The sequence below is a fragment of the Odontesthes bonariensis genome, chromosome 6, assembly GCF_027942865.1.
Source record: "Odontesthes bonariensis isolate fOdoBon6 chromosome 6, fOdoBon6.hap1, whole genome shotgun sequence".
NCBI classification, from domain to species: domain Eukaryota; kingdom Metazoa; phylum Chordata; class Actinopteri; order Atheriniformes; family Atherinopsidae; genus Odontesthes; species Odontesthes bonariensis.
Window position 1 is genome coordinate 10,027,041 of NC_134511.1, and position 24,837 is coordinate 10,051,877.

The 24,837-nt window shown below is 40.1% G+C and overlaps 1 protein-coding gene across 1 annotated transcript in view; it reads right to left on the bottom strand.

Annotated features, from left to right (window-relative positions):
• adamts3 (ADAM metallopeptidase with thrombospondin type 1 motif, 3) overlaps positions 1 to 24,837 on the bottom strand; it is a 173,292-nt gene that overhangs the window by 27,908 nt on the left and 120,547 nt on the right. Inside the window, exons 11-16 of the mRNA XM_075467289.1 lie at positions 19,595 to 19,708; positions 18,882 to 19,027; positions 13,820 to 13,995; positions 10,017 to 10,150; positions 9,155 to 9,278; positions 5,024 to 5,104 (exon numbers count right to left, since the gene is read on the bottom strand). Coding sequence (XP_075323404.1) covers positions 5,024 to 5,104; positions 9,155 to 9,278; positions 10,017 to 10,150; positions 13,820 to 13,995; positions 18,882 to 19,027; positions 19,595 to 19,708 — 775 coding nt within the window. The remainder of the gene's footprint in view (positions 1 to 5,023; positions 5,105 to 9,154; positions 9,279 to 10,016; positions 10,151 to 13,819; positions 13,996 to 18,881; positions 19,028 to 19,594; positions 19,709 to 24,837) is intronic.

The following is a 24,837-nucleotide window of genomic DNA, read 5'->3' on the forward strand; positions in this document are numbered from 1 at the left end:
CCTGGGATACGAGTATAAGTCGCTTTGGATAAAACATATTAACAGTTCCGGCTTGAAAAGGTACATGTGAAAGAGGCTGATGACACAGTTCAAAGTTACAAACCTGGAAGGACTGAATCTCATTGTAGTACCATCTGCAGGAGGTAACAATAAACATGGATCATTGTGTAATTTCATGCATGTGCACAAGCCAAGAAATTTGTGTCTGTTTTGATACTGTGATGACCCCTCCGCTCCACTAGTTGTCCCTGTCTTATTTTCTGTTGTTTCTTCCATTTTGCAGGGAGTAAGGTGGAGTGCTCATCATGCTGATTGCGCCACACCCGGGGCTTGTGTCTTAAAAGCTCCTCTCCTGCCAGTTACGACGCCCCCCCACTTGGATTGACTTGGTTAGACCAGGTTACGGGGCGGCTGCTGTTTTGTTCTGTTTTTTGATCGCTTACACATCCACACACTCATGCATGCATACACTATTGACAACTGACTTCCACGTTTCCTTAGTTTAGATAATTTTGTTAATAAAAGTTATTTTGAAATTGGAAACTCTCGTCTGTCTCCCATCTTTGTTGCAGCCTTACAGCCGGGCTGTGACAATATTATCTCCTGGTTTTGTAAAGTTATTTCTGCTTTGCTGAAGTTCTGTTTGTTTCGCTACCATTGCACATTCAGCTTAACTCCAATTTACTTCCTGTGTGTTCAGTTTAGCTTCTAGTTCTTAGTTCTAGTCCGTTTCAGAGAGGTTTCCTTGACTAATAATTATCTTTATCCCTAGGTGTCCTTAATTACCTTAGTCTAATTTCTTAATCACCATTTCACCACCTGTTCCTGTGCTCACCTGCATCTATACATCCAATCACTGTTTGGAGTTCAGTTTCCTGGATTTCCCTGCCTTAGCAGCGCTTTCGGTCTGTTTCAAATAAAGTCAACCATTTTCATCAATCTGCCTGCCTCTGAGCCTGCCTTTGGCTCCTCCATCCACTTTGCACCTTGAATCAGGGTGTCAAAATTTATTTTCCACTTGTTAATAGACCTTAGCTTCTATACTGGAGCTGTAGCAACTTGAGTGAAGCCTTTTGGTGTGATCATGACAACAGCCATATTGGACATGTGTGATACGACTGAGATGTACCTGCTAAGTTAGATTTCAAATAGATTTTCTGAAAAGCACAAGAACACTGCAAACAATATGAGCCAATACACAATTATAGTTTATATATATATATATATAACTAATTCCACAGAATAGAGAGCAAGAACTTTGAAATTAAACATACCGAGTCTCAACTCTATTTCATTTTAAAATCGACTCCCTGATAGGTAAAATTTTCCTTTATCATCAGTTTAGTTTCCACTTTTTTAAAAAAAAGATTTTTTTTACTTAAACTGGAGTATCTGTAATTGCACACTCTTGAATGTGTGTGATTGAGTCGGAGTTTGCAATTAAAACATCTTCTGGTAAAATGCCACTTAAAACATCTTCCCTGAGCATAAATCAGTCAGCCATAATTATTGTTTGCTAGAATCCAAAAAATAATCATGTCTCTTAGATGTTCGATCTATTACGACTTTCAATGCTTATAAAGACATTTTGAAAGCGTGACGTCATGGCCGACTTTTCCTGAGAAAACATCTTTTTTTGTAAGGATTTTGTGTGGTTGTGGTGTTCTTTCATTTATGTTTGACAAATGTACCTCTTCAGAGTTTGATATTATGATGGGATTTACTTGTTGCTTTAAAGCTTTAGACATAAAACACATTACATTGACATTCACAGTATCTTTAGTTTTAACACCATTTACTTCAAAGACTTGTCTCTCTTCTACTCGCACGTTGCTTTGGCTTAGAAAGGGTGAGTCGCATTAATAATAAATAAATAATGCCACCTCTTTTATGCTCTCGAACATCGGCTTTAAAGAGAGTTCTTTTTACCTCTTTAGAACAGAAGCCGCAGACTTATCTCTTCCCAAGAAGAAATTACTTCTCTTTCTTATCTTTCGTGTTTTGGAGCACTTTAGTCTGTTCATTTTAACGAGCATCCAAAATTTATTCTTCACTAAATTTGCTAACGGATTAAAACCTTAAACCGCCCACCAAGGGTGAGGAGAAGGGTGATACATTTCTCTCTATAACTTGATAAAGTTGGAATGAAGACAAAAAAAATGGACTTTTGATGTGTGACAGTAGAGAAAGTTTGGCAACCACATTTTTCAAGATAAAAACACACTGGTGTTTTTTTCTTTTCTCTTAAGATCCAAGTTCCCCCGTTTTGGTCTTTGTTTAATAGATTGGGATTCTCATTTTTGTTAGAAGATCTGGCAACTTCAGAGTTGCTGCAGAACAGGGAGTAAAAGCTAACATTTTTGCAGTGGAGAAGGCATCCAAGTAAAACTCAAACTTTCAAAGCGATAGATACAATGGAGGCTTTGAATGGACACGACCTTTAGAAAGGCATAAGCGAATGTAATGTGGACATGTGCTCTGTAACTAGAACGTGAATGGAATATCTGATATGCAATCCATGTAAACATCTAAATATCTGTTTGTTTTGAGAAAGGTGACATGTTGATATATTGCTGTGTATGCCCATATTGTGCCAAAAACTGTGATGACAAGGAAAAGCCTTTTATAACTTGATTTGAGGGACCAAAAGAGTCAACTATAGTCTCAGTGGTGGCACTTAAAAAAAAGACACTTCTGCAGTGATTTAGGATGATTTGGGAAGATGTGGTCTGACAAAATTCCGTACTTTCAGAAAAAGAGGCGAGAGCATCCAACTCAGTGATTGTATTGGGGTGCATTAGTGTACATCTTATGTCATACAGTGAACAGATTGTCAAGAAACACATGCTGCCACCCACGCGCCTTTTTCAGAGAAAGCCTTGCTTATTCTGAGACAATTACAAACCACATTCTGCATGTATTAAAGCATGGTTTCACAGTAAGAGTCTGTGTGCTAAACTGTTCCGTCCTACAGTCCATTGCAGGCACCCTCTGAAAACATTTGGTGCATTATGAAACAAACAAAATTCCAGTATGGAGGCTCCAAGTGTTGAGCAGCAGAAATTCTAAATGATGTAAGTTGGGAAAGTCTTCAACTTACAAAAGTACAGCAATTAGTTTCTTCTGTTCCCCCCAAAAAACAAACCAAAAAACATAGAAGAGGCGACGCAACACAGACTTAAACCTGTTCCTGTTCCAGCTGTTTTAAACAAGCTGCTGGCGTAATTTCTTCAGACAACAAAACAATGACGTGCGTCCCTTTCAACATTCAATCTTTGTGCAAATTAAACTCAAGTTGACCTTAAATAACTGAATAACCCCCATTCCCATTTTAAGCTCATTATTTTGGTTTTACAGTATATTAACTGTAAGGCTTACAGTAGTTTAATCATAGCCTCCTTCAACAAAAAGTTTCATTTCTACAGAGATCTCAACATATATCGGATATGTACATATGAAATATGAAATGTTTGAAAATGACTTAAAATCAAAGTTCAGAATGTGCACTTTAATCATATCTGATTTGTGTGATTTTTTACACTGAGGAGCAGAGGGGCATCTCAAAGGGGAATGGGACTTTGTTTTAAACATGATGGAGGGCGCTGTAATCGAGTTGAAACCCGTGCAATCCAACACTGTAAAAAGAGGTCAGAAATGGTTGATTATGGTTTGGGTTAGTCATTTTTACATTTTATGAATGCTGCAGTGCAGAAAACAACAGGGAATTTAAAAAAAATTACCATTCACAGCTTCTGCACCTTTATTGTGACAAATGCACCTTTAAAACAGCTCCTTCTGACTCTGGGGCTGCAGGTGTGGTCAACATAGAGCAGCTGTTATAGTTATTATTTTTAACTTGCCTATATGTTTCTGTTTACTTTATTTAGTCTTTGTATTTGTCTAATAGCCACATGTATTCATTTCATATTATCATTGAGATTTAAATCATGTAATAAATCTCATACATATCATATCTATGTTGAGATCTTGTAATACATCCTTTAATCATATTTCAGCTTACTAGCCTAACTACCAGCCGAGAGAATCCTATTAACCTCAGCCTTATGAATCTTAGACCTTACTCACTTATCTCATCTCCCTCATTCATACATTTTTTAACTTGTACATCCCGAATATCTTATTTTATATTGTTTCCAATGTACCTGGCTGCTGAGGCCAGATCATTAAGGGATCAATCAAATCATCCTTTCACTTATTGAATATTAGCCTAAATGGTTATTGCTTAAAACAGACACACACCACTGGAAGCATGACTGTGGCTCGGCTCTTACCTCGGCAGAAGAATAAAGCAGTACAGACACTTGCTTTTCAAAACATCATTGAACCTCTACAGCTCTGTTCTTAGCTTTTAGAAATCTTTGGGTCAGATTTAATACCCTTATTAGGCTTTAGTCGCAAATCCTTCCAAAAGCTTGTGCCACGTGCAACAGAATAGTAAATCTGCCTCAAGCTCCATAAAGTGTCAGTATCGAGTATTGGCATCAACTGTTTATTCCCTACAGTAGCAACTACCTGCGTGACTGCACATTCCCCCTCATCTAACTCCGACCAACTGTTCCACGTCCCCTGCAGTGGGGACACGAACCTCGTTATAAATATGAAGACACTTTCACACAAACTCATTCTATATTTCTGGTCATCTGTGCATGAATAATGCTGATTTATTCAACATGTGCTCGGCCGAGTCTGTGAATTCACTTAAATTAGATGAATTGAATGAAAAAAAAAAAAAAAAAAAAACTGGTCCTATTTTTGAAGAGGTGACAGAACCCCGTAAAGCAGAGACCTCGCTCAAATAGATTGATGAATAATGAATGTGAAATATGAAGACTAATTTTTCTCAGTCTGGATGTGCCAAAAATAAATGATGCAAAGTCTGCTAGCTGTGATTTTAAAGAATATGTTGCCATTAGTCTTCCAGTGAAACGTGACGAGGATGGCGATGAGGTATTTTTTTGACATCCTCTGATTTCACATGTTCGTAGCAGAAAGTCACACTTACCAAGAACTTGAGGGGAGGCCTCATTCTCTTGGATGATCAGATGTCTAGCTCCAGGAGGAATGAGAAACATCTTAAGGTAACCTTTGCCAAGTTTGCAGCAGCGGCAGCAGCAGCAGAAGCAGGAGGGGGGGTTAGGAAAGATAAGATAGACAGGTAAGTTAAGTAGATGTAGAAGTCTGTTTGTTTGCAGTGGTGGACATCACGCATGTTGCAGAGGTTGCTCTACGAAGAGGTTTGAAAGAGAAACGGGAAAGAGTGATGCCGACTTTCCTCCTCGATGTGGAAGCCTGCAGGTAAAAGTTTCATTAAAACAGGCCATTAAGCTTTATTCACATCCATCGGGTGTCATTTTTGACACAAAGTCTTTTGATCGAGCCGCTGCTCCTTTAATTTATGTGCATACTGATTATGCGCATATGGGATGTGAGTGGAAGCAGCCTCTGACCATGTTTCAATAGGGCGCGACTAACAGGTTATTCAGACTAAGCCAGCAAAGTTGCCCTCTGCCAGGGATGTCCACCGCTAACAAACCTACCGTGACTCACCCAGTACATTTCTAGAGTCTTCCGTTTCATTTAAAAACACTTTTCGAGCTCCTTTGGGCAAAGAGAAGGCTCCTCGGGTCTTCCCTTCAAAACAGAATAAATGAGTTAGTCAGTATTACCGTATTTTCTCTCCCCCTTAATTTCAGTCTCACTTACTGTGACATACTGTAGAGGCACATTTAATTAGCGAAGCATGGACCAGAGGAATTTTAGCTGGGAAAAAAATCTGAAGGGTTGTAATTGCTCGCCCCTAAATTTGACAGGCGGGCCCGACACTCTGTAAGCAGGGGTGTGGCGGAGGTGATTATGAACGCAACTGGCACACTGTTGCAGAACACCTGCGGTTACAACAGGTGGCAGAGTGGAAGGAGGTGCTTTAACAATGGTTAAAGACGAACTCTTGTGGACAATCTGTGATGGCAGCCAATTTCTGAACCACATGCTGCTCAAGAAATGACAATTTTGTCTTTTTCTGTGGAGTAAAAATATTGCAAGGTTGTCTAAATTGAGCCAAGCATCATTTTTCTGAGAATAAATCATACTGTAATTGGCCAACGACATCCCAGACTGCTTCCATAGGTCCGCGGGCTGGTTTAAGGCGACATTTTTATCTGCAAGTGAGACTTTAACGTTAGCTCGTTAGGCTGTTGAAGCTCTTACATCTGAGACATTTAAATCAAATGGCCACGAACATAATAAAAATATAGATTTCAAATTATGAGCCCAGACACTTGATTAGTAACATGGAACAGAAGAAATGGCAGCTTACAACACTCAGTGTTAGGCATCTATCTGCACTAAAAGCTTGACAGGACATTGGATGGGAGTCAGTGATGCTGGATACTTGCATATTGTGCTTTCCAGCAAAGGCGTGTCATTTTGGGCTCTCTTGCTTAACTGTTTCCCTGTTAAAAAGGTGAGTGGTTAGACGTGAGGGTAAGAGGCAAAAGAAAACAGAGGGGGTGGATCACAACAAAGTGCACCTTTAAACAGTTTCACAAAGCTGTTACGTCAAGGCTTCCTGGAAGTCCATTTTCATTTTTCTCTGAAGGACTGTCACAGAAAGTCACTTCACTCAAACAGAATTCAATGATAAAGTTTACAGGACTGATGAGGCTGTAGTCATCGATGGAATGAATGTCCTTGTCATTCATGCGCTCAGTTACTGTGAAGACTTTTTTGTTTTTTTTGCACTCGTGCAGCTCTCATTCGGCTTATCGCTGCACAGCGGGTCTTTTTCTTTTCAATTGCAAAGCCTCGGTGCACCAATTTCCTCTTACTGTAATTCAGTTTGTGTGTGTGCTCGTGCACTGTGAGGCTGCGGCAGGGGAAGGAGCTTGAAGTAAAGAAGTTTACACAAATTGTTAATTAAAATCCAAATCCAATTAAAAATTGAATAACCATATCTATGAACAGAGTAAAAGTTTAATTTATATTATGATAAATATGATTTCTTTTATTGAGTAGAAGTAAAGAACATCCCTACTTTGAGGGTTGTGGCAGCTGCAGTATAAATAAAGGACTGATGATACATGCACAGCTAAGTCCAGCCAGGGTTACAGCTCGACATGGCCATTGAAATAGAGCACCGTCTTTGCTCCAGTGTATATGCAGGGGAGCAGAATTGAATGATCAGTCTGAGTACGTGGGATACTGTCAGAGAACTGAAAGGCCTGCACTTTACTTTTCGTTGTACTCGTTACAATGGCAATAAAGAAAATCGGAATCTGAGAAACTATTTAGCATTCTAACATTCTGACTTTCTCTCTGGGAGGTCATCATATGGGTAAGCATAACCGAATTCACTGAAAATAGTGATTTTGTCAGATAACGCTGTGGTAAGAAATCACAAGCAAGCTTCAAAACTGACAGTATTTGGTCCTGGCTTTGCATTTTCAATAGTACAGCTCAAACACTTGGTAGAATCCCTTCTGGTATCCAAATGAATGCTTATGAAGTTGGGAATAGTTTAGCATTCACTGTTCAGAGTTTAGTCCCTTTGACTAAATTGTTGCATCCACCTCCTACATTCTGAGTGAGGGTGCAATCACCATCTTCACCAGCTCATTTACAGCAATCAGGATTAATGTTCATGACTTATCGCAGTATGAATGCGGAGCAGACTTCCTGCTTCAGCACTACCATTTAAATCAGGAAAATAAGAGCGATTCTGATTCCTATGTTGAATAAAGCCGCATGCCTGCTTTTCAAAGGATGAATCTGAAAATGTGGAAACATTGGAAACAGGGTGCTGCAACAAGCCAATTTTCCTTTTAGCATCGAGAGCTTTTCGTCACTCAATCAGCAGTAGTTCTCTACAGGAGCTGTCATATCTTTGGTAGGTCGAGTCAACTTTCAGATGCCAAAAACAGTCAAAAAGTCTTTCAAATGATTCACGGGGCCATAGAAAAGTTAGATAAAGAAATAGCGTGCACTGATAATATGTTATATCTGGTTGACTAATCAGAACCTGTTTTCAGCACTCAGCCCTTTACTTTTATGTAATCAAAGGATAACAAGCTCTCATCAAAGCTATTGAGGAGAAGAGAAATTGAACCCAACATTTGATCTAAATGTAATTTAAATTTAAGTGTCATTTTCTTGAAGTTGGATCGATCATATCACAAGCTTATATTTAATGCAAGACATTCAACCTTAAACACTTACGGAATCAATAGCTCGGACATCACCTGCAGTGGATATTTACAGATATTAATGCAGCTTGAAAAATACCATCTGACATACAGTAAATGTAAAGGAAGGATTGAATGAGAGGATACAATAAAAGGACAGAAAGGAGGGAACCAATGTCACTCTGTAAAAAAAAAGCCTCATAATCAAGACGACTGACATCTGCTGAGAATAAAAATCAACACAACTTTAAGGGATTTGAGAGCAAGTCTAGAAGCTGAAGATTGTTTATACCTCTGTCCCCTAAGGGGTGTCAAACTGATCCATGAAAGGGCCGTGTGGGTGCAGGTTTTTGTTCCAACCCTGCGACAGCACAGCTGACTTGTTTCATTTAATCAACTGAACTGTCTGAACTGGAGGTCTTACCAGTTCACCTGATTGAATGAAACAAGTCAGCTGTGCTGTTGCAGGGTCGGAACAAAAACCTGCACCCACACGGCCCTTTCATGGATCAGTTTGACACCCTTAGAGAGTATCCATGTTATGGGCTGATTGCGGCACACAAATCAGAGAGTTGGAAAGCACTATGCACGGTTGATTTTGCTCTCATTTAAAAAGAGACAAACAAACAACTGCTTCTTTATTTCTAAAATTAGAATGTAAGTTATTTCTTAGGAGACAAAATAAAAAATTGCACATGCATATCACATCTTACAAAGGCATGAACAAGATGAATCTAAACGGTAAGGGCGTGTTGCAGTCTATTATACCTTCAACTTCTAAACTTGGCCTTAATAACTGATTACGGTAATGCTGTTCTAATGATCCCAAGACTGGATTTGTTGTTGACAAGCTTAACATGACAACAAGAAGAAAGGAAACGTAGGAGAACTCCGCCCCTTGAATAAACATCTTTGTCTAGTTTTAAGGACCTAAAGGTTCCACGGGTTCTTACCAGTTTTCTTTGGCGTGCGGGTGAAGGTTCCTTTGACGGTGCGACAGTGGGAGTTGTCCCCGCCACAAACCCCACATTTGTCCTCGACTTTGTTCGAGCCAATTTCTCTATCGCAGCCGACTTTCTGCAGAACGAGAAGAAAGAAAAAAAGACACGATGAGCTGCGACTTTTTTGTCCAGAGGGCGACAGTAACATTCACAACATGAGCTGACGAGGAGTGGGTCTGTCAAATATCTCTGAGACACCTTCATAAGCTATCGGCTTTACAGTTAAGAATCCGTTTGGACAGAGGAGTCAAGGCTTCAGGCGCATTGAGAGAATCTTTTTTTTCTGCCAAGGACGTGACGTTTGAGCTCAGTTTGTATGTTTTGCTGCATCATAGAAAGTTCCTCGAGTAAAGGTTATACAAATTCAGTTATAGTAATGCCAAAATGGGAACATGCGTCTTAATTTCCGACCAAAACAATTTTCTATAAGCTGCCAGGCCCTGCAGCTGTGACACAGACTTGAGTGAACTGCAGAATAGATGCTTAAGATGAAACAAAAGACTGGAAGAGGAATGATGCAAAGCTTCTTACCTGCCTGTTGTAATTTATCTGCTGTAAAGGGGGGAAATCTCTGGATTAGAAAAGAAGGAAACGACTCGCTCACTGCAGGAATCCTATTTATTCTTGTTTATTGCACCAAATATATCAGTCTTACAGGGCCGAAGCTAAGTGTGCTCTTTACCATCCTGCTGTGTAATTGAATGAATTTGTTGAAAGCTTTCAGAGTTCAAAGGGGCTGCAGCGTCCTAATGTGAGTGATTACCTGCACCCGCTTTGAACATGATGAAATTATGGTGCTTAAACGCGTCCTTACCACACATTCCCCACGCACGCAGATACTGTAGGCATCCTTGTATGAGCACCGTGTCCCATCATGCACCAGCTGCTTCATGTACGCCACGTCTCCCGTCTCCTTTGACTGGCAATACAAGTGGCATCTCTTGCTGGCTACAAGAACAGATTACTGAATTATTAGACAACAGGGAGATAGAATGTATTAAGACTTGACAATGCAATTGCTGGAGATCTTGCTTCCACTGCCCTTTGCCTGCTGAAGCTATACAATGTTTACACTGGTGAATAAGGCAAACAGTAATTGTGGTTTGGGTCTGGTTATGTCTCCAGGAAATGGGAAGTCAATGTAATATCCTCTGAAGTTATTTAAACACGATTCTGTGTGTGCATCAAATAATGATGGGTAGTCGATTTAATGTCCCCTGAAGTGAAGTGTGTGTGGAGTCAGTTCGAACGGGCCATCTGGAAGTAACACCTGGATTACTTTCAAACGTTTGGGAACTTGTATCAGCGTGTTTGAATATGTGAGAATAAGTCAAAGTTTGGATCACTCCTGAAAATGCAAGTAAAATCTGCAAGACCTAGGCTTTTGTATCTCCTTTAAGACTTCTACCTGAAAATAGCAGAGAGCGGAGAGTGAGCCCTGCGCAGAATGAAAGTGGACGTTTATCTGATAACTTCCATGTACAGGAACTGCTTCTGAAAGGAAGAGAAACCTGAAGAAGGCGCTTTTACATCAAGTTCTGGGATTTTTTTGTGGTGCTTAAGGTAGACTTGTATGATTTCTGAACAGCTGAGCTGTTACATAGCCTCCTGTGGTTAACATTTATATTTCCAACCTATTTTGCTGTAAAGGGTCCCACCTTAGTTAGACTATCAAGAGGCCGGGGGTACATTTGCCATGTAGTTAAAGTCCCTTCTGCTCACTTTCTTCACACATGCAGCATCTTCATACAGCAAAACTCCCAACATAGCCCCTCCCATTCAGATAGTTTCCTTTGAACTGGGGTCAGACGGCGAGACGAGTATGAAAATGAGACTGAATAGCAGCCCATTAAGACATGAAGTCACCTTTGTGTGTGCACTTTTTTCAGTGCATTGTAATGCTTCTGCTATTATGAGAGCCTGATTTCTTTCTTGTTTTTTTTTAAAACCCAGCATTGTTTGATGTGTCTTTTAGCACTCTCTTGAGTTAAGGACCACGTGTGTGCAGCGATTTTGGCTACATTCACATGCACTGTGATCACTCAGAGAGAAAGTTAGAAGTGTACAGTGTATAGATAGTCTTTGCTTCTTCTCTTCCTCATCTCTGTCATGTTGGTGATACCGTGTGAGCCTGTCTGCTATTTCGCACACTTCACCGCAGGGCAAACGCACAGCAGACATCTAGTGCAATACTGGCGACTCTCTTGTATGTGAAGAAGTGAAAGTTCGTTCTTAAATGTAAATGTAAATGTATTTTATTTATACAGCCCTTTACAGACAATCCTTACAATGTACCAAAGTGCTTTACAAGAGGTAATAAATAAAGAGAAGAATAAGTAAAAAAACAAATGAAAACAATAAAAGAACAGTGAAAACAATAAAATACAACAAAATCAAAGAAGATAAAATAAGATAAAAGTGTCATCATACTATAAAGTCACTAGATTTGCCACTAGTTGTCTTAGCAGCACATGCAAGCTTCAAGTCTAACTCGCCAATAAGTTCTTGGGATTGAAAAATGCCCACTTTGATCAGTGCCCATATCGGTTGTAAAGCAGCTTCTCCTAAACGGTTTATACAGTGTAGAAAAGTACTGCTGCAGCCGTGGCTCAGACAGTGATCAATTGGCAATTAGATAAATGTGATTGGTGGGTGGAACTGAGCATCTCCATCAGGTTTTCAGTCGGGCATTTAAAAGTTGGGATAAAAACTTTGGAGCTTTGTAAAAGTTATAAAACACACAGTAAGTTCCACAGACTCCTTTCTGAATAAATTAATTACAAGCTGAGATTTGTCATTTCTTTTCCCCTGAGTGCCTGTCAAAGTCTTAAAAAGATCCGTTGTCACGATTTTACCACCATCGGCACGCCAAGGATTTTACAAACACATCAGATTTAGAGATTAGAGATTAGGGATAAGAGACTTTTAGACATTGTTCTCTTTGAAAAGGGGGTCACTTGAACATTTCACTGAAAATCCTCCCTTTATTTGGGGGTGTGTGGGGCAGGTAGGCAGTCAGACTGTCATTTGGAGGAGTCGAGCAGAGCAAATGTGAGTCTGTTAGCTTCAAAAGTGACGCTGTGAGAGGGAAGATGCAGTTTCCTACATCTTGGTGCAAAAATGATGCAAAGAGTGGTAACCGGGGGATTGTATTGTAGCAGGTTAAAGAGATTGTGTTTTTGATCGATCAAACCGTACCATCGCTGGCCATCGCTTGAATTTGGATCATTTTTGCAATAAACCGTTAAGTGTTTTTAAAAAAACTGCGAGAAAATCTGAGGCAAAATCACAGCAGTTGTGATACGATCAAGCTGAAGGATTATGGTGCTTAAATGTTTTTTTTTTACTATGATAAGGATTAGGTTTGCACAACACACCCACTACAATGACCCATTATGAGGTCTGTAACAAAAAATCTAAGCCTCAATAAACCCTGAGATGAAAGTGAAACATAACTGAGCAGACAAGCTGCGATTCAAAGAAAGTTTAATGAGGATCAATGTAAAAATGATGTCCAAGTCTCAATCATTTCCTCTCATTCCATGTAACTTTAACCCAGCAGGGTGCATCAAATAATTGGCTGGAGTGTTGACAAATCGTTGTTCTTTCCAATGTGACATTTTCACAGCAGCTGACTCCAACAGTGCATGATGGATGGGTGAAGAGGGGAAATAATGTTGCTAAGTCTAACATGGGCAAAGTAAGAAAGTACAGAACCAGATGTGTGTGTCAGTGTCAGTAATTCAAACCTTATAAAACTTAAAGGTTGTAGATATATAAGAACCCAGTCTCTAGGACAACAATACTGATGTGCAATCACTCCCTCTGGTTCGCAGGGCTTCAGTCATTCTGGTTTTACTTGAAAAAAACAATAAACTGTCACAGTAGTGTAGAGCCCACCTTAAATCACAACATAATTACAGTATCTGACTCTTGGTACATAAGTGGACCATCCCTTGGGAATTAGAAGTTTTTATCATGACACACTTTCCACGTCATTTTCCTCATTATTCCCGTGAATAGAATCTAAATGCATTTATGAATCTGTCTGTCGAAAAGCACCTGCACTTTCTCATGTACCCTTTTTGTCAAATTGTGCCACAGACTTCATGACTTCAAAGTGCGCACTTTATGTTCCACCGAAAAATGGGTGCCCATTTTATCGACTCCTGCTGCTCCAGCCTCTTAGTGAATTTTCCAACCTCTTTTCTACAAGACTGACTTTCAAAATCCTGCCAATATCAAGGCAATAAATAGCCAACAGCTCCATGGAGTAAGGCCGGAGAAAAGCTATGTCTGATAAGGGACAAACAACTAAAAAGGATGCCGTTTTTTGAAGCAGCACAACTGTGATTCGTCAGCTTTGCCCAAAGCAGAAAGAATAAGGGTGCGAACAAAAAAAGGCAGCATGAGAGAGAAAAAAAACAAACAATTGAGTACGTCCCCTTTGTACAAAGCGGTGCAGTGTGCCTGCTGATCTGCAGGGAACATCCCCCCTCTGATAATCCATAAATGTTGCTCAGTTCAGGCTGACTGCACCCCGCCTCAACTCGTCAACCTCCGTTGTCACCAGCCTGACGCTAAAACCAAACAGTCTGTTGACATTTTCCATCTTACCGTCGGGATGCTCGTAGGGCAGCCAGTGGTGTTTGGCATTTTGGAATTCAAAGTGGGAGTTGCGGAGCTGGCACTGCTGGGCTCGGAAATCTTCAAAGTGCTTGGGGCAGTCGTCTGTGTTGCAGAGCTGGTACTCGTAGTTTACTCCCGGGCAGTCCTGGCCACCGTTGGAGGGTCTGTGGGAAGGAGAGTGATGCACATCAGAGCAGCCAGATGGACAACAAGCTTTTCTTTCAAACAAAGAGAGTGACAAGAAATCCTCTGCTGTCAGTGATCTTGGCCCCTTTTGAGTCTGTGCTGTTTCTCATGGTTTTCAATACATTCGAAGAACCATCACACACTCATATTTAGTCACATAGGATCATCACATACTTTATAATTTAGAGTATGGTGATTCATTTACACATATGCCTTATGTAGAAAGTTTCAAGTTTCAAGTATATTTATTTAACAAAAGGGATATATATACATTTATTGCATGATATGCATATATTACTAGCATTTAAAACAAAATGCAAAATATACAAGATTGTAGCCATAAGGCTAATTTCCATCTTTAGTCCCTTGACAGGTTTGATGTTCCTTAAAAAAGAAATAAAAAAACAAGTATTGCACACAATTGTAAAATTAAAAAGTCAAAGATATCTCACTCATTTTAAAGTAAATAATACAAAATACAAATACAAAGTTCAATACAACAATAAGTTAAGAACAACTGCCATGACCAACTATATAGAATTATGTTGACAGTATTGTTTATCCAGTAGCCATGATTTTAACCTGTTTACTAAATTAATTTAATGTTGGCAATTCTCTAATTGTGCTGGAAATTATGTTCCAGGTGTGAGAGGCTCTGTGGGATAATACAGCCTGACTAAAAGCGCTCTTCCTAAATGGGACAGAGCAATCACCCCTGGAACTGGCTCTGGTAAGGATCTGCCTCACTCCTACCTTTCATATCTGCTGATGAAATAAGAAACTGTAACAAAAAGTGGACCATCTTTAGCTCAGCTTAAGCAGGCGGTGTTTAGGATTTAGTGACATCCAGTGGCAGAGTTGCAGACTGCAAACAACTGCATAAATCACCCTATACCAGCCAACGAGTGGAGGACAATGACAGCGGCGAAATATGTGGAAAGCTGCCACTGTTGTCACCGTTTGTCCACTTAGGGCTACTGTAGAAACATGGCAGTGGGAAAGGGAGGACCAAGAGTATGTGTAGAAACTTGGGCTGGGCGAGTTAACTCGTTATTATCACGTTAATGCATCGATTATTTAACGCCGATAAATATTTTATCGCATGTTTAACGCATGTTTTATTTTTACTTTTTAATAAATTTTTTTGAAAATTTTAAAAACTCAATTTTTGGGGGGGCTTTTGTGCCTTTAATGGATAGGAAAGTTCAGAGAGACAGGAAGCAGGGGGCGGAGAGAGGGGGAACGACATGCAGCACAGGGCTGTCCAATGCGGGACTCGAATCGGGGTCAGAATCAGAATCGGCTTTATTGGCCAGGTTTGAGTAAACAAACAAGGAATTTGAGTCCGGTTAAACTTCACTTTCAAAGTACATCACTCAACAATAACATAAAAGAATAAAATTAGAAATAGAAATAAGCTGCAGCGAGGACTATAGCCTCTTGTACATGGGGCACCTGCTCAACCCACTGCTCCACAAACCAGCCATTTTATTATTTATTGTATTATTGTAAAAGTCTGTTGCTCACAGGCTTTTATTTTGTGAAAGTCTGTTGCTCTCTGCTGCGGAACCGGAAAAGAAAGTAATTGGCGGATCCACCAAACATGGAACTTTTACTTGGCCATTTTCATTTTAAAGTTCTTCCAGACACCACGCCACACCGGTGTGCTTTAGGGTATTACACCACACACTGACAACTACATAACAACATAGTTTTGCCATAATAAAGTTTTAAAGCTGAATAAAAAAAAAGTTGAGAAAAAGTGGCAGATGCAGAAAAGAGACGCAAGACAAAGCTTTCAGTAGAAGAGAGGAGGAAGAGATGAGATGTAGATAGTGAGAGCAAGGAAATAAACACGAGCTTGGATTTCCCTTCTGGAGAGAGCTGAAAAAAGGACGACAAACAGATGCAGGCTTTGCTGTTTTTATCTGTAAGTAAGAACCGATTAGCTGGCGTGTTCCGTGTCATGTTAGCTTGTCTCTGTTGGTAAAGTTCCTGATAATAAAACGAATGAAACATATTTATGCACTCCAGACATTTACTTTGGTGTTGTTCAGTATCATGACTAATGGGAGATACACACCATTACAGAACAGCAGGGTGTTCATCTGTGTTCTGTTACATAACTGAAACCTATTAATCTCATCGTTATCTTCTCTTCCTCACAGAGAAAGCTTCATTCAGCCACCTCAGTTCTGTTTCAGACTGGAAATAAATTTGCCTGCATGAAAGATGTTTGGTCAGAAGATTCTACACTAACAAAGGCATAGTTATGAATATGGCATTGCAATACAGCAAAAAGATCTCTCCAAGTGTAATTTGTGATAATTTTTCCTTGGATACTGAATGTATTTTTTGAGCTTTAGCAATTTTAGGCAGATTTTTAACATTTAGCAAGTACAGCTACTTTCCCTTTTCTTGTCTTTAAGCTAAACAAACATAACCTTCAACCTGCTCAAATTTAATATATTTCATATACTTTACCATATAAACCACAGACTGGGGTTGTCGAAAACAAATGAGAATATTTGCCTCTGATGAGTTCACAGCGCTGAACTAACATAGCAGTTTTCATCACTGTAAGAGCTTCACACTGCGAATTTTGGGACTGTTTGTGGAGACAGTGTGATAATGAGGAGCTGGTGCGTATGTGACTTGTGTGAGCCAGAGACTACTTTATGCCAGCCTGTCTGGCAGTCATAGGTGGAGGACAATTAAAACTGTGCCGGTCTTATTTACCCATCTGTTCAGGAAGCTGCGTACTGATGCTCTCCTTTCTCTGAAGTATTTTTCAAAAGAAAGGGTATTCAGACATGTGAGAGACAGTCCCAAATGAAAGATGAGGAATCAGTACACAGAGATCTAGTCTGTCTGACATAAAAGGCGCTCGCACTCCATGAGGTAAAGATCTACTTCTGTCAATGCGGTCCAACATTCGCTGAGAAAACTACTGCAAACGACGAGCTGCAGCGGGTGTGTCTCAATCAACTAATCACTCTGCAGAGGAAAATCAAATGAGAAGAAAAAGAAAGAAAGAAAAACTGAACGGAAAGTCAGAGCTGCCATTCACTGCTTATATGAGTGACAATTAATTCATGGCCTGTGTATTGAATTAACAATTCAATATAAATATTGTAACATCATAACTGATAAATGTTTTAGTAATTTCTTGATGCAGAAAGATCATTTTTTTATTATTATTCATCTTAACTGTTCAACTTCATGACAACAATTTTACTTTGTGAAATTTTCCCTTTTAAACCAAACTGAAGGTTAGTAATGTCTCTAAGTTGTGTTTATATGACCAAATTTATTTATTTATCAGTGATACATAAATGGAATGAGGAAGGCGAAGACAAGTTGAGAATCTGTATGGAAATCACAAACAGGGATGTATTTTTTGGAATCATGCAGAGATGCATGTGCTGACAGACAGCATCACCTCATATATACAGCTGTGTGAGGAGGCTGTAACGCCAAAGAAGTCAAATTTGTTTTTCGAAAGAAAAGCTACATCCTCACGACAAAAGGGGGGGGGACACTGAAAGGGTTAATGATACAAGGGAGGAGCTCTGGGCCAAAATATACACAGCAAAACACTGAATTCAAGAGGAAAAATGAGAACCAGTCTTACACAGAAAAGTAAGTGGGAAGGTGTGAACAAAATGATGGGCAGAATGCCGGGTCTAAGATGACTGCCTCCCAAGTATGCTCCACCCAGTTAAAGACAGGTTTAACAAGACTCTGGATACCTGCACTGTTCCCAATATATGGAAAAAAGTCAGGCTCTCATGACTTAAATAACCTCTGGATGGAAAGGGCTGTCAGCAGCCATCATAGTACCACAGAGGGAGCCATTACAGTTTGCCTATAAAGCCCGCAGAGAGACCGAGGATGCCACTGACAGCCACTGTCAAAACACTAATACATATTTAGGGATATTATTTATTGATTTTAGCTCTGCTTTTGATTCAGTGCAGGTTCATATACTTCTTCAGCAGCTTAGGGGTGAAGGGGGGCCCGATGCACCAGCTCAAATATTTTTAACTGATCGTTCACCAGCGAGTCCGACTTAAAAATGAGGAGGAGAGGAGAGCAGAGGAGCCCCGCAGGGCCGTGTTTTATCACTGCAGTGATAAAAGTCACTGCAGAGACAACACTGATACCCACTTGGTATTTGCTCCAAAACGCCCGACACTTTCAGATTCCCAGTAAAAAAGGATAAACTTCTCTCATGAAATACTTCAGTCCTGTGATGCCACGGGCAGGTCCCGAGTTTGAAGGCATGACTGGCCAGACTGACACGACAAGCCTATATGAGCTCATGACAAGCCAGAGGTCCACTAATAAAGTCCAGTTGTAGGCTAATTATTTTTGAATGATTTTGATTTATCAGTTATTTTGCTGTCATTTTCCAAAGGCAGAAAACCTCTTCAGCGTTGTTTCAGGAACTGGGCTCGATGTTTTTCTAAACCTATCAAACAGCCTCTGTGATAGAAGGAATCTTTTTTTGCTTGTTTGTTTAAAGTCAGAGAAATATATTTGTTGTGTTTAAAGAAAGTACAACACTGCTGTCATCCATTAAAGACAGCTGGCTTGTGATGGCTAATAAATCGCCTCCCACACAGACCCTCTTCCCTTTAAGCTGACACTTTTTGTCACTTTTTCTGCTACTGTAAGACATTATGTCAGAAAATTACAAACCATGATCCATTTTAGTCTAATAAAGACCTTTTTACAATTCCCTAACATATCTAGTAAAAAGCCTAAAATAAAATCTTCTGTGTTCTTTAGGTGCATGAAAAGGTTCGGCGAGTCATTTCGAACCAGTATCATTCTTGTGATTGTTGCTTTGGTTACTTACGCAGGGTTGTTGCACTGCCGTGTCCGGAAGCGAACTCCAGTTCCACAGGAGCGTGAGCAGGAGCCATATTTGCTCCAGGAGCCCCAGGCACCGTCTTGCTTGACCTGATTTGGGTTTTTCCACATGCAGTGACCTTTGTAGCACCACTAAACAAGATGAAGGAGAGAGGAACAATAAGACTAACACAAACTATTCCTTTCTTTGACACAGGAAAAGCAAACAAAGAAAAACAACAATGCAGAGTGCTACAAGAATCACCAACATTTCAGATGATTTACTGCACAATAACAGTTTGGGATTTTCTTTTCCTGTCACAACAGGATTGTGCCCCATTGTGACAAAGCAGGTCCATATAGAAATGGCTTTTCCAGCTTGTTGTGGAGGATCTTAATTGGTCTGCACAGACCCCTGCGGAACACAGACAAAGCCTACAAGCCAGCTCTTATCGATGTGGATCAGTGTCGCTTGTGCTCTTGTGCCTGAAAAAGGAACAAATGCCTTTAGCTGGAAAATATCCCGTTAAAACCTTTCCAGAGCAATGGAAGCGGTTGCTGCTGTCATGGCTGTGGAATGACAGGCGGAATCTTAATGCAGCAAAAACACAGCATTGGAAGGAAAAATGTATGGATTAATTATTTACATATAGATTAAATTATTATGTGCATAATCCATTGCATACTCTTGACCCCGACTCTGCACATAAGAGAACTCACTTTTCCTGGCGCACACTCGGTTCCGTCGAGAGGAGGCCCCTTCTTGGTTTTGCAGAAGTAAGGGTTGTCTGGGTGACTGCACCAGAGCTGTTTGCACGGGTCAAATGTACGAAACTGAGAAAAAAATGAGAATGCATAAATCAAGTAATAAAGTCAGAGGATAACACAGAAGCCAGCCTCAGCGCTCAAGTCATCCCCCGTGGCTGGTTTGCTGAAACAGACTGTATGTGCAGAAACGTCTCTCACAGCATTACAGGATGTTCTGCAGTTCTGATACATTTTAAAGAAAGATTCAACTGACATTAAGGATGCCTATACAAGAGGGTTCATATGAGGTGTACATCACAACAGATTATGACTAAACACAGTACAAGTAATGGCCTAATAAAAAATGTAGATCCACTGCAGAGGTGCGCACATATCCCGCAGTTCCGCTTCTCTATATAATGCTACAGTGTGTACCTCTCTGTTAAAGGCACCACGGCCGGGTGCACTGGAGAGGTTTCATCTGGTAAAAGCTTGATGTTGATCTCCTCTCCAGGTAAAGTTGTCATATACTCCTTTACGGTTTACAGCAGCTCATTAGATTAATTATAGAGAAGTCAGCTGAGCCTTCGGGCCCCTTGAGCAATTATTTAAGTCTTTAGCCTATGCTTGCTCCAGCTGGTGAAACTCTGACACTGGCCTCTCTTGACATGAAACTCTTATCTGCCGTTCATTTACAATGCAGCGAGCAAAGAAAATCCAACTATACTCATCATAACCACAGTTATAGTGATTTCTATCTCACCCACAGACTGAAGCCCCTGAAGCCTCTAAATGCGTGCATGGCAGTGATCTCTTTTTCATTTCACTGCTGTGCTGGTTTCCACTTCGTTAGAGTAACTGCACACTGTTTTCTGTCTGTGTTGCTCCTACTGAACCCACTGCTATTACAGCATTGTTAAAGCATTGTTACAGCATTGTTACAGCGTTGTTACAACATTGCCAATAATACTTTTAGACACAGATAAAAACTGTTCTTTTTGAGCCAGAGTTAGGCTTGCCTTTATTGTTGGTGACCTCTGAATTTGCAATACGAGATGTTTTTTTGGAGCCATAACTTATCAACACGATACATATGTATATGAGGTCACTTGCCATTTAGTTTATTTCTCTGGAAGGAGCTTATTTGCACATTCAGCAGTGTCACCCTGCTGTAGCTACATTTTTTCTTTCTGCTAGTTGTTGATAGAAACATCTGGCTCTATATGTCCCACTGTGTCAGTGTGCTGTTCACAGCAGGGCAAGCACGGGGGAGCTTTTAAAACATTTGACACGTCAAACTACTTAATAGTTAAATTAATTACAATTTAGGGGTCTAAATATATGAATCAGAACAAGCTTTTACTCAGAAAAGTGTCTATCAAATCTATCAAACCCATCTATCAAACATCAAATTTTTGATCTGATCCCAAATACCTGAGATAAAGGAGATGATGTAGGTGGCACTATAATATTCAAGTTTACATTCATGTAAATACATACAAACCGCTTAAAAGAGCCTTAAATGAAGAAATTCTGACTCTATAATACGCTTAATGAAAACATATTTATAACTTCTGGTAAAAAACTGTTAGACCGATTAACTCAAACTGAATCAAGCACATCTGGAGACTTAGCTGATCGTAGGGATCAAGAACATTTCAATCTTTCATCCCCTTTAGATTTTTAAAGGGCAATTAGCTTGAATTAGTGTGGATGAAAATTACTTATTTTAAACTGAATGTGTTGGGATATGGACCTGAAGTTAAATGAAAAGAAATATTCAGAGGAGAAATGTACTAAAATGTACAGCACGTCAACTTAAAGGGGGCCGCGATAGTCAGCACAGATAAATATAAAATTTGTCTTTTTTAACGATCATACAGTTAATCACCTGTATGCCATCAGAGCGGACATTTTTTTTCAGCACATCCACTAATCAGTGACACGTGTTTGCCCCACTGTACAGCGTGGTCCACAACTCTATGTTTAAAATGATGCTAAATCAATTAACACCTGCATGTCCAACAGTCATTTGTCACAACATTTGATGGTAAAGGAAATGAGCTACGACACGTCTTCACTGGTGTTCAGATATGTCATCAGTAGGGCTGTAGCGATACACTAATCTCACGATACGATACACGATATTCAGCCAACGATACGATTCGATACGATTCGATTCGATACACTTACATCATTTTCTGGGGAAAAAAGGGACAGTGTGATTTGACATGAATCGTCGCTGATTGGACTGGTGGTCCAACCTTTGAACCGGAAGGACAACACAGCCAGACAAACAGAAACAAACGAACATGTGACAAACGTGAGAGCTGTGCACTTTATACAACATCTTTATGAACTATTTTATCACTGTTTTGTATAGTGTGACCCCCTGGCATTGTATTGTATTATATTAATGTTCTGTGTTTTCACTAATTGTTAACGTCTGACTTTTCAATAAAGTTTGCTTAAAAAAAAAAAAATCGTTACTGGCGGCTGAAAAATTGATACTTTATCGGGAAACGAAATATCAATATATACCGCAGTATCGGTAAACTTGCTCAGCCCTAGTCATCAGTGATATTTGTTTTTGCTAACTGTAAGGAGTACGCTGTAGTTTCTATTTCGCCAAATCAAACTTCACCAACAATACCTTAGTAGTGTTAGATGTGTTCTCGTTCACAATTACACGGCTCTTTCTGAATGTTAATGCCACATGCAAAGGCTTTCTCCCGTACAGAACATCAACAGGTAAAAAGTAATCATCCTTTTCAAAACGATGCGTCTCTGCAACATCTGCTCATGGCTGTTTAAAGCTTAAGGAATCGGCTGTAGAAAGTTGTGGTCAAGGCAGGACTCCCATTGACTGTAAGTTAGTGCACCACCAATTATAATGATCACATCCCTATGGTTGGCATTACTTTATCAAATTAGGATCGTGGAATATTTTCAGACACGTCAAACAAAGGAGGGAAAATTAATGATTTGCACTGTAGACCAACAGTCTTAGTTACCATTTGTAATTTCCAGAAATACATTCTGCTCTTGTCCATGAATCTAACTTCCAATATGTTCCCATTTCAAGTTGACACTTTGACACCAACCTTAGAATAATAGCCTTTTTTATTCAGGAGGAGGTGATTAAAAACTGTTTCCTCTGTCAAGCTCATTTCTGAGTACTCATTAGAAAACACTAATCAGCTTCTGAATCCTACAGAGATTTATGGAACTCTCTGAACATGTCTGCCGCCTCCTCCTTCTCCATTTCTGTTCAATTGCTTGGTTGAATGGCTCTTTGTTTGCAGAGGCACACACAACAATTACCTGAGGAGATTGACTTTTTTCTCAACGCACAAAGCCCTTTTAAACTTGTGACAGAATTATTTCGCACAGCTCCCATACACAGAAGCCTCATTAGACCATCTGCGGTTTTTACTTTGTTTACCTGAGGTTCAAATGGAGGATTAGAGGGGCAGCTGGGACATCTTCACACAGCTCCTGCATGTTGGTTACTCTACAGTCAATTTAAAGTATGTGTGATTGTGTGAGAGATGTTGACAATGAGCTCTCCAGGCCTGGAGAGCTCATTGTCAACATCCTCTTGAGAATTTCATTGCGAGCTCACCTATGTTCTTGCATTCGTGTTGTGGCTTCTGCATCTGTGTGTTTGGAACTCGCAGAGTACTTTTAAGTCGTGGAAGTTGTAGAGGAGGAAAGTCTGTGCCCGTTTCTGTTAATGTACTGATGTTTTTTCACATTTGCAAAGCGTTGTTGATACAGTTTATTTGTCATGTCTTGTAAATCTTAGTTAGGTTTGACAATTAAAGGAATGGTTCGGCGTAAAATGATAATTTGAGCATCACATGGTCATGCCACATAATTTATATGGGTGATGAGCCTTTCTCCGAAAGACCGCGGCATTCCGAAGTTGGCTATTTTGAAGTGTTTTGTTAGAAACGCAGCCAAAGCAACTGGACGGGGCCAATTTGGAAAATATAAGAAATCGGTTGTTTTTCCGCGATAAACAAGCTCAAAAACGCTACAAACTTCAGCTGTGTCATAACAAAGGCCTCGTCAAGCAAACCGAGGCACAGAGAAGTTCATCGGACCACACAGCCTTTCACTGGCTTGTGTTTTTTGAGGCATCACCGGTAGTTCCAACTCCTAGTCTGACCCGGATGTAGGCCCACTGCTTCAAGTTATCAAAGGGAGGCTGAGACGCAAATATGGCAGAAGACGACCATAATTTTTTCGAAGACGAGCCATTTGCGTTTGAAGGTCAACCATACTTGTTTGAGCCCGAATATACAGACGAGGAGTTGCGGGAACGGGAGGAACAACAGAGATGTGCGGAGCAAGCGTCAGTGGGCGCTTCTGCTCGGTCGCGTACTGGAGGTACATGGTGGTGTAGCTGCGAGTGCTGCGAGGTTATGCCGTCGGAGGAGGAGAGCTTCTGTTGCCAGGAGTGGGAACTGTTAGGCACAGATATGCCGAATGAAAACACCTGTTTGTCATCTAAAAGACATTTTGTGTCGCTAATAGACAAAGGTGAGTTTTTTTGTTTTGTTTTACACTGCATAGCCGTGTGCCATGTTTTTCATTCTAGGCAAAAGCAAAGGCAACGACAAAATATGCAGTTCATATGCTGTTACACCGTTATCCCTTATTTGTGGTTTCATACAATGTTTCAAACAATATGTAGATCTACCGAATTGGAAAAGTAAGAAGTATGTAGCGCTTTTGAGCTTGTTTATCGCGGAAAAACAACCGATTTCTTACATTTTCCAAATTGGCCCCGTCCAGTTGCTTTGGCTGCGTTTCTAACAAAACACTTCAAAATAGCCAACTTCGGAATGCCGCGGTCTTTCGGAGAAAGGCTCATCACCCATTTAAATTATGTGGCATGACCATGTGATGCTCAAATTATCATTTTACGCCGAACCATTCCTTTAAAGTCCATGTCTGGTTAAATGTGAAACTGAAGAAAATAAATGCATGTTTGATTCGTCTGAGCCTTCAGCCTGAAAACACATGCGGCACATAGAACCCCAACTTCAAAACGGTTAGGGAGTACAGGGTAAACGAAAACGGAAGTAAATCAATATGTCATTCACAACGAAATAGAGAGAACACCAAATGTTAAAAGTATTCTATTTCATTAAAAATATATGATTTCATTTGGAGGCAGCAATACTTCAACACAATGAAAAAGTTGG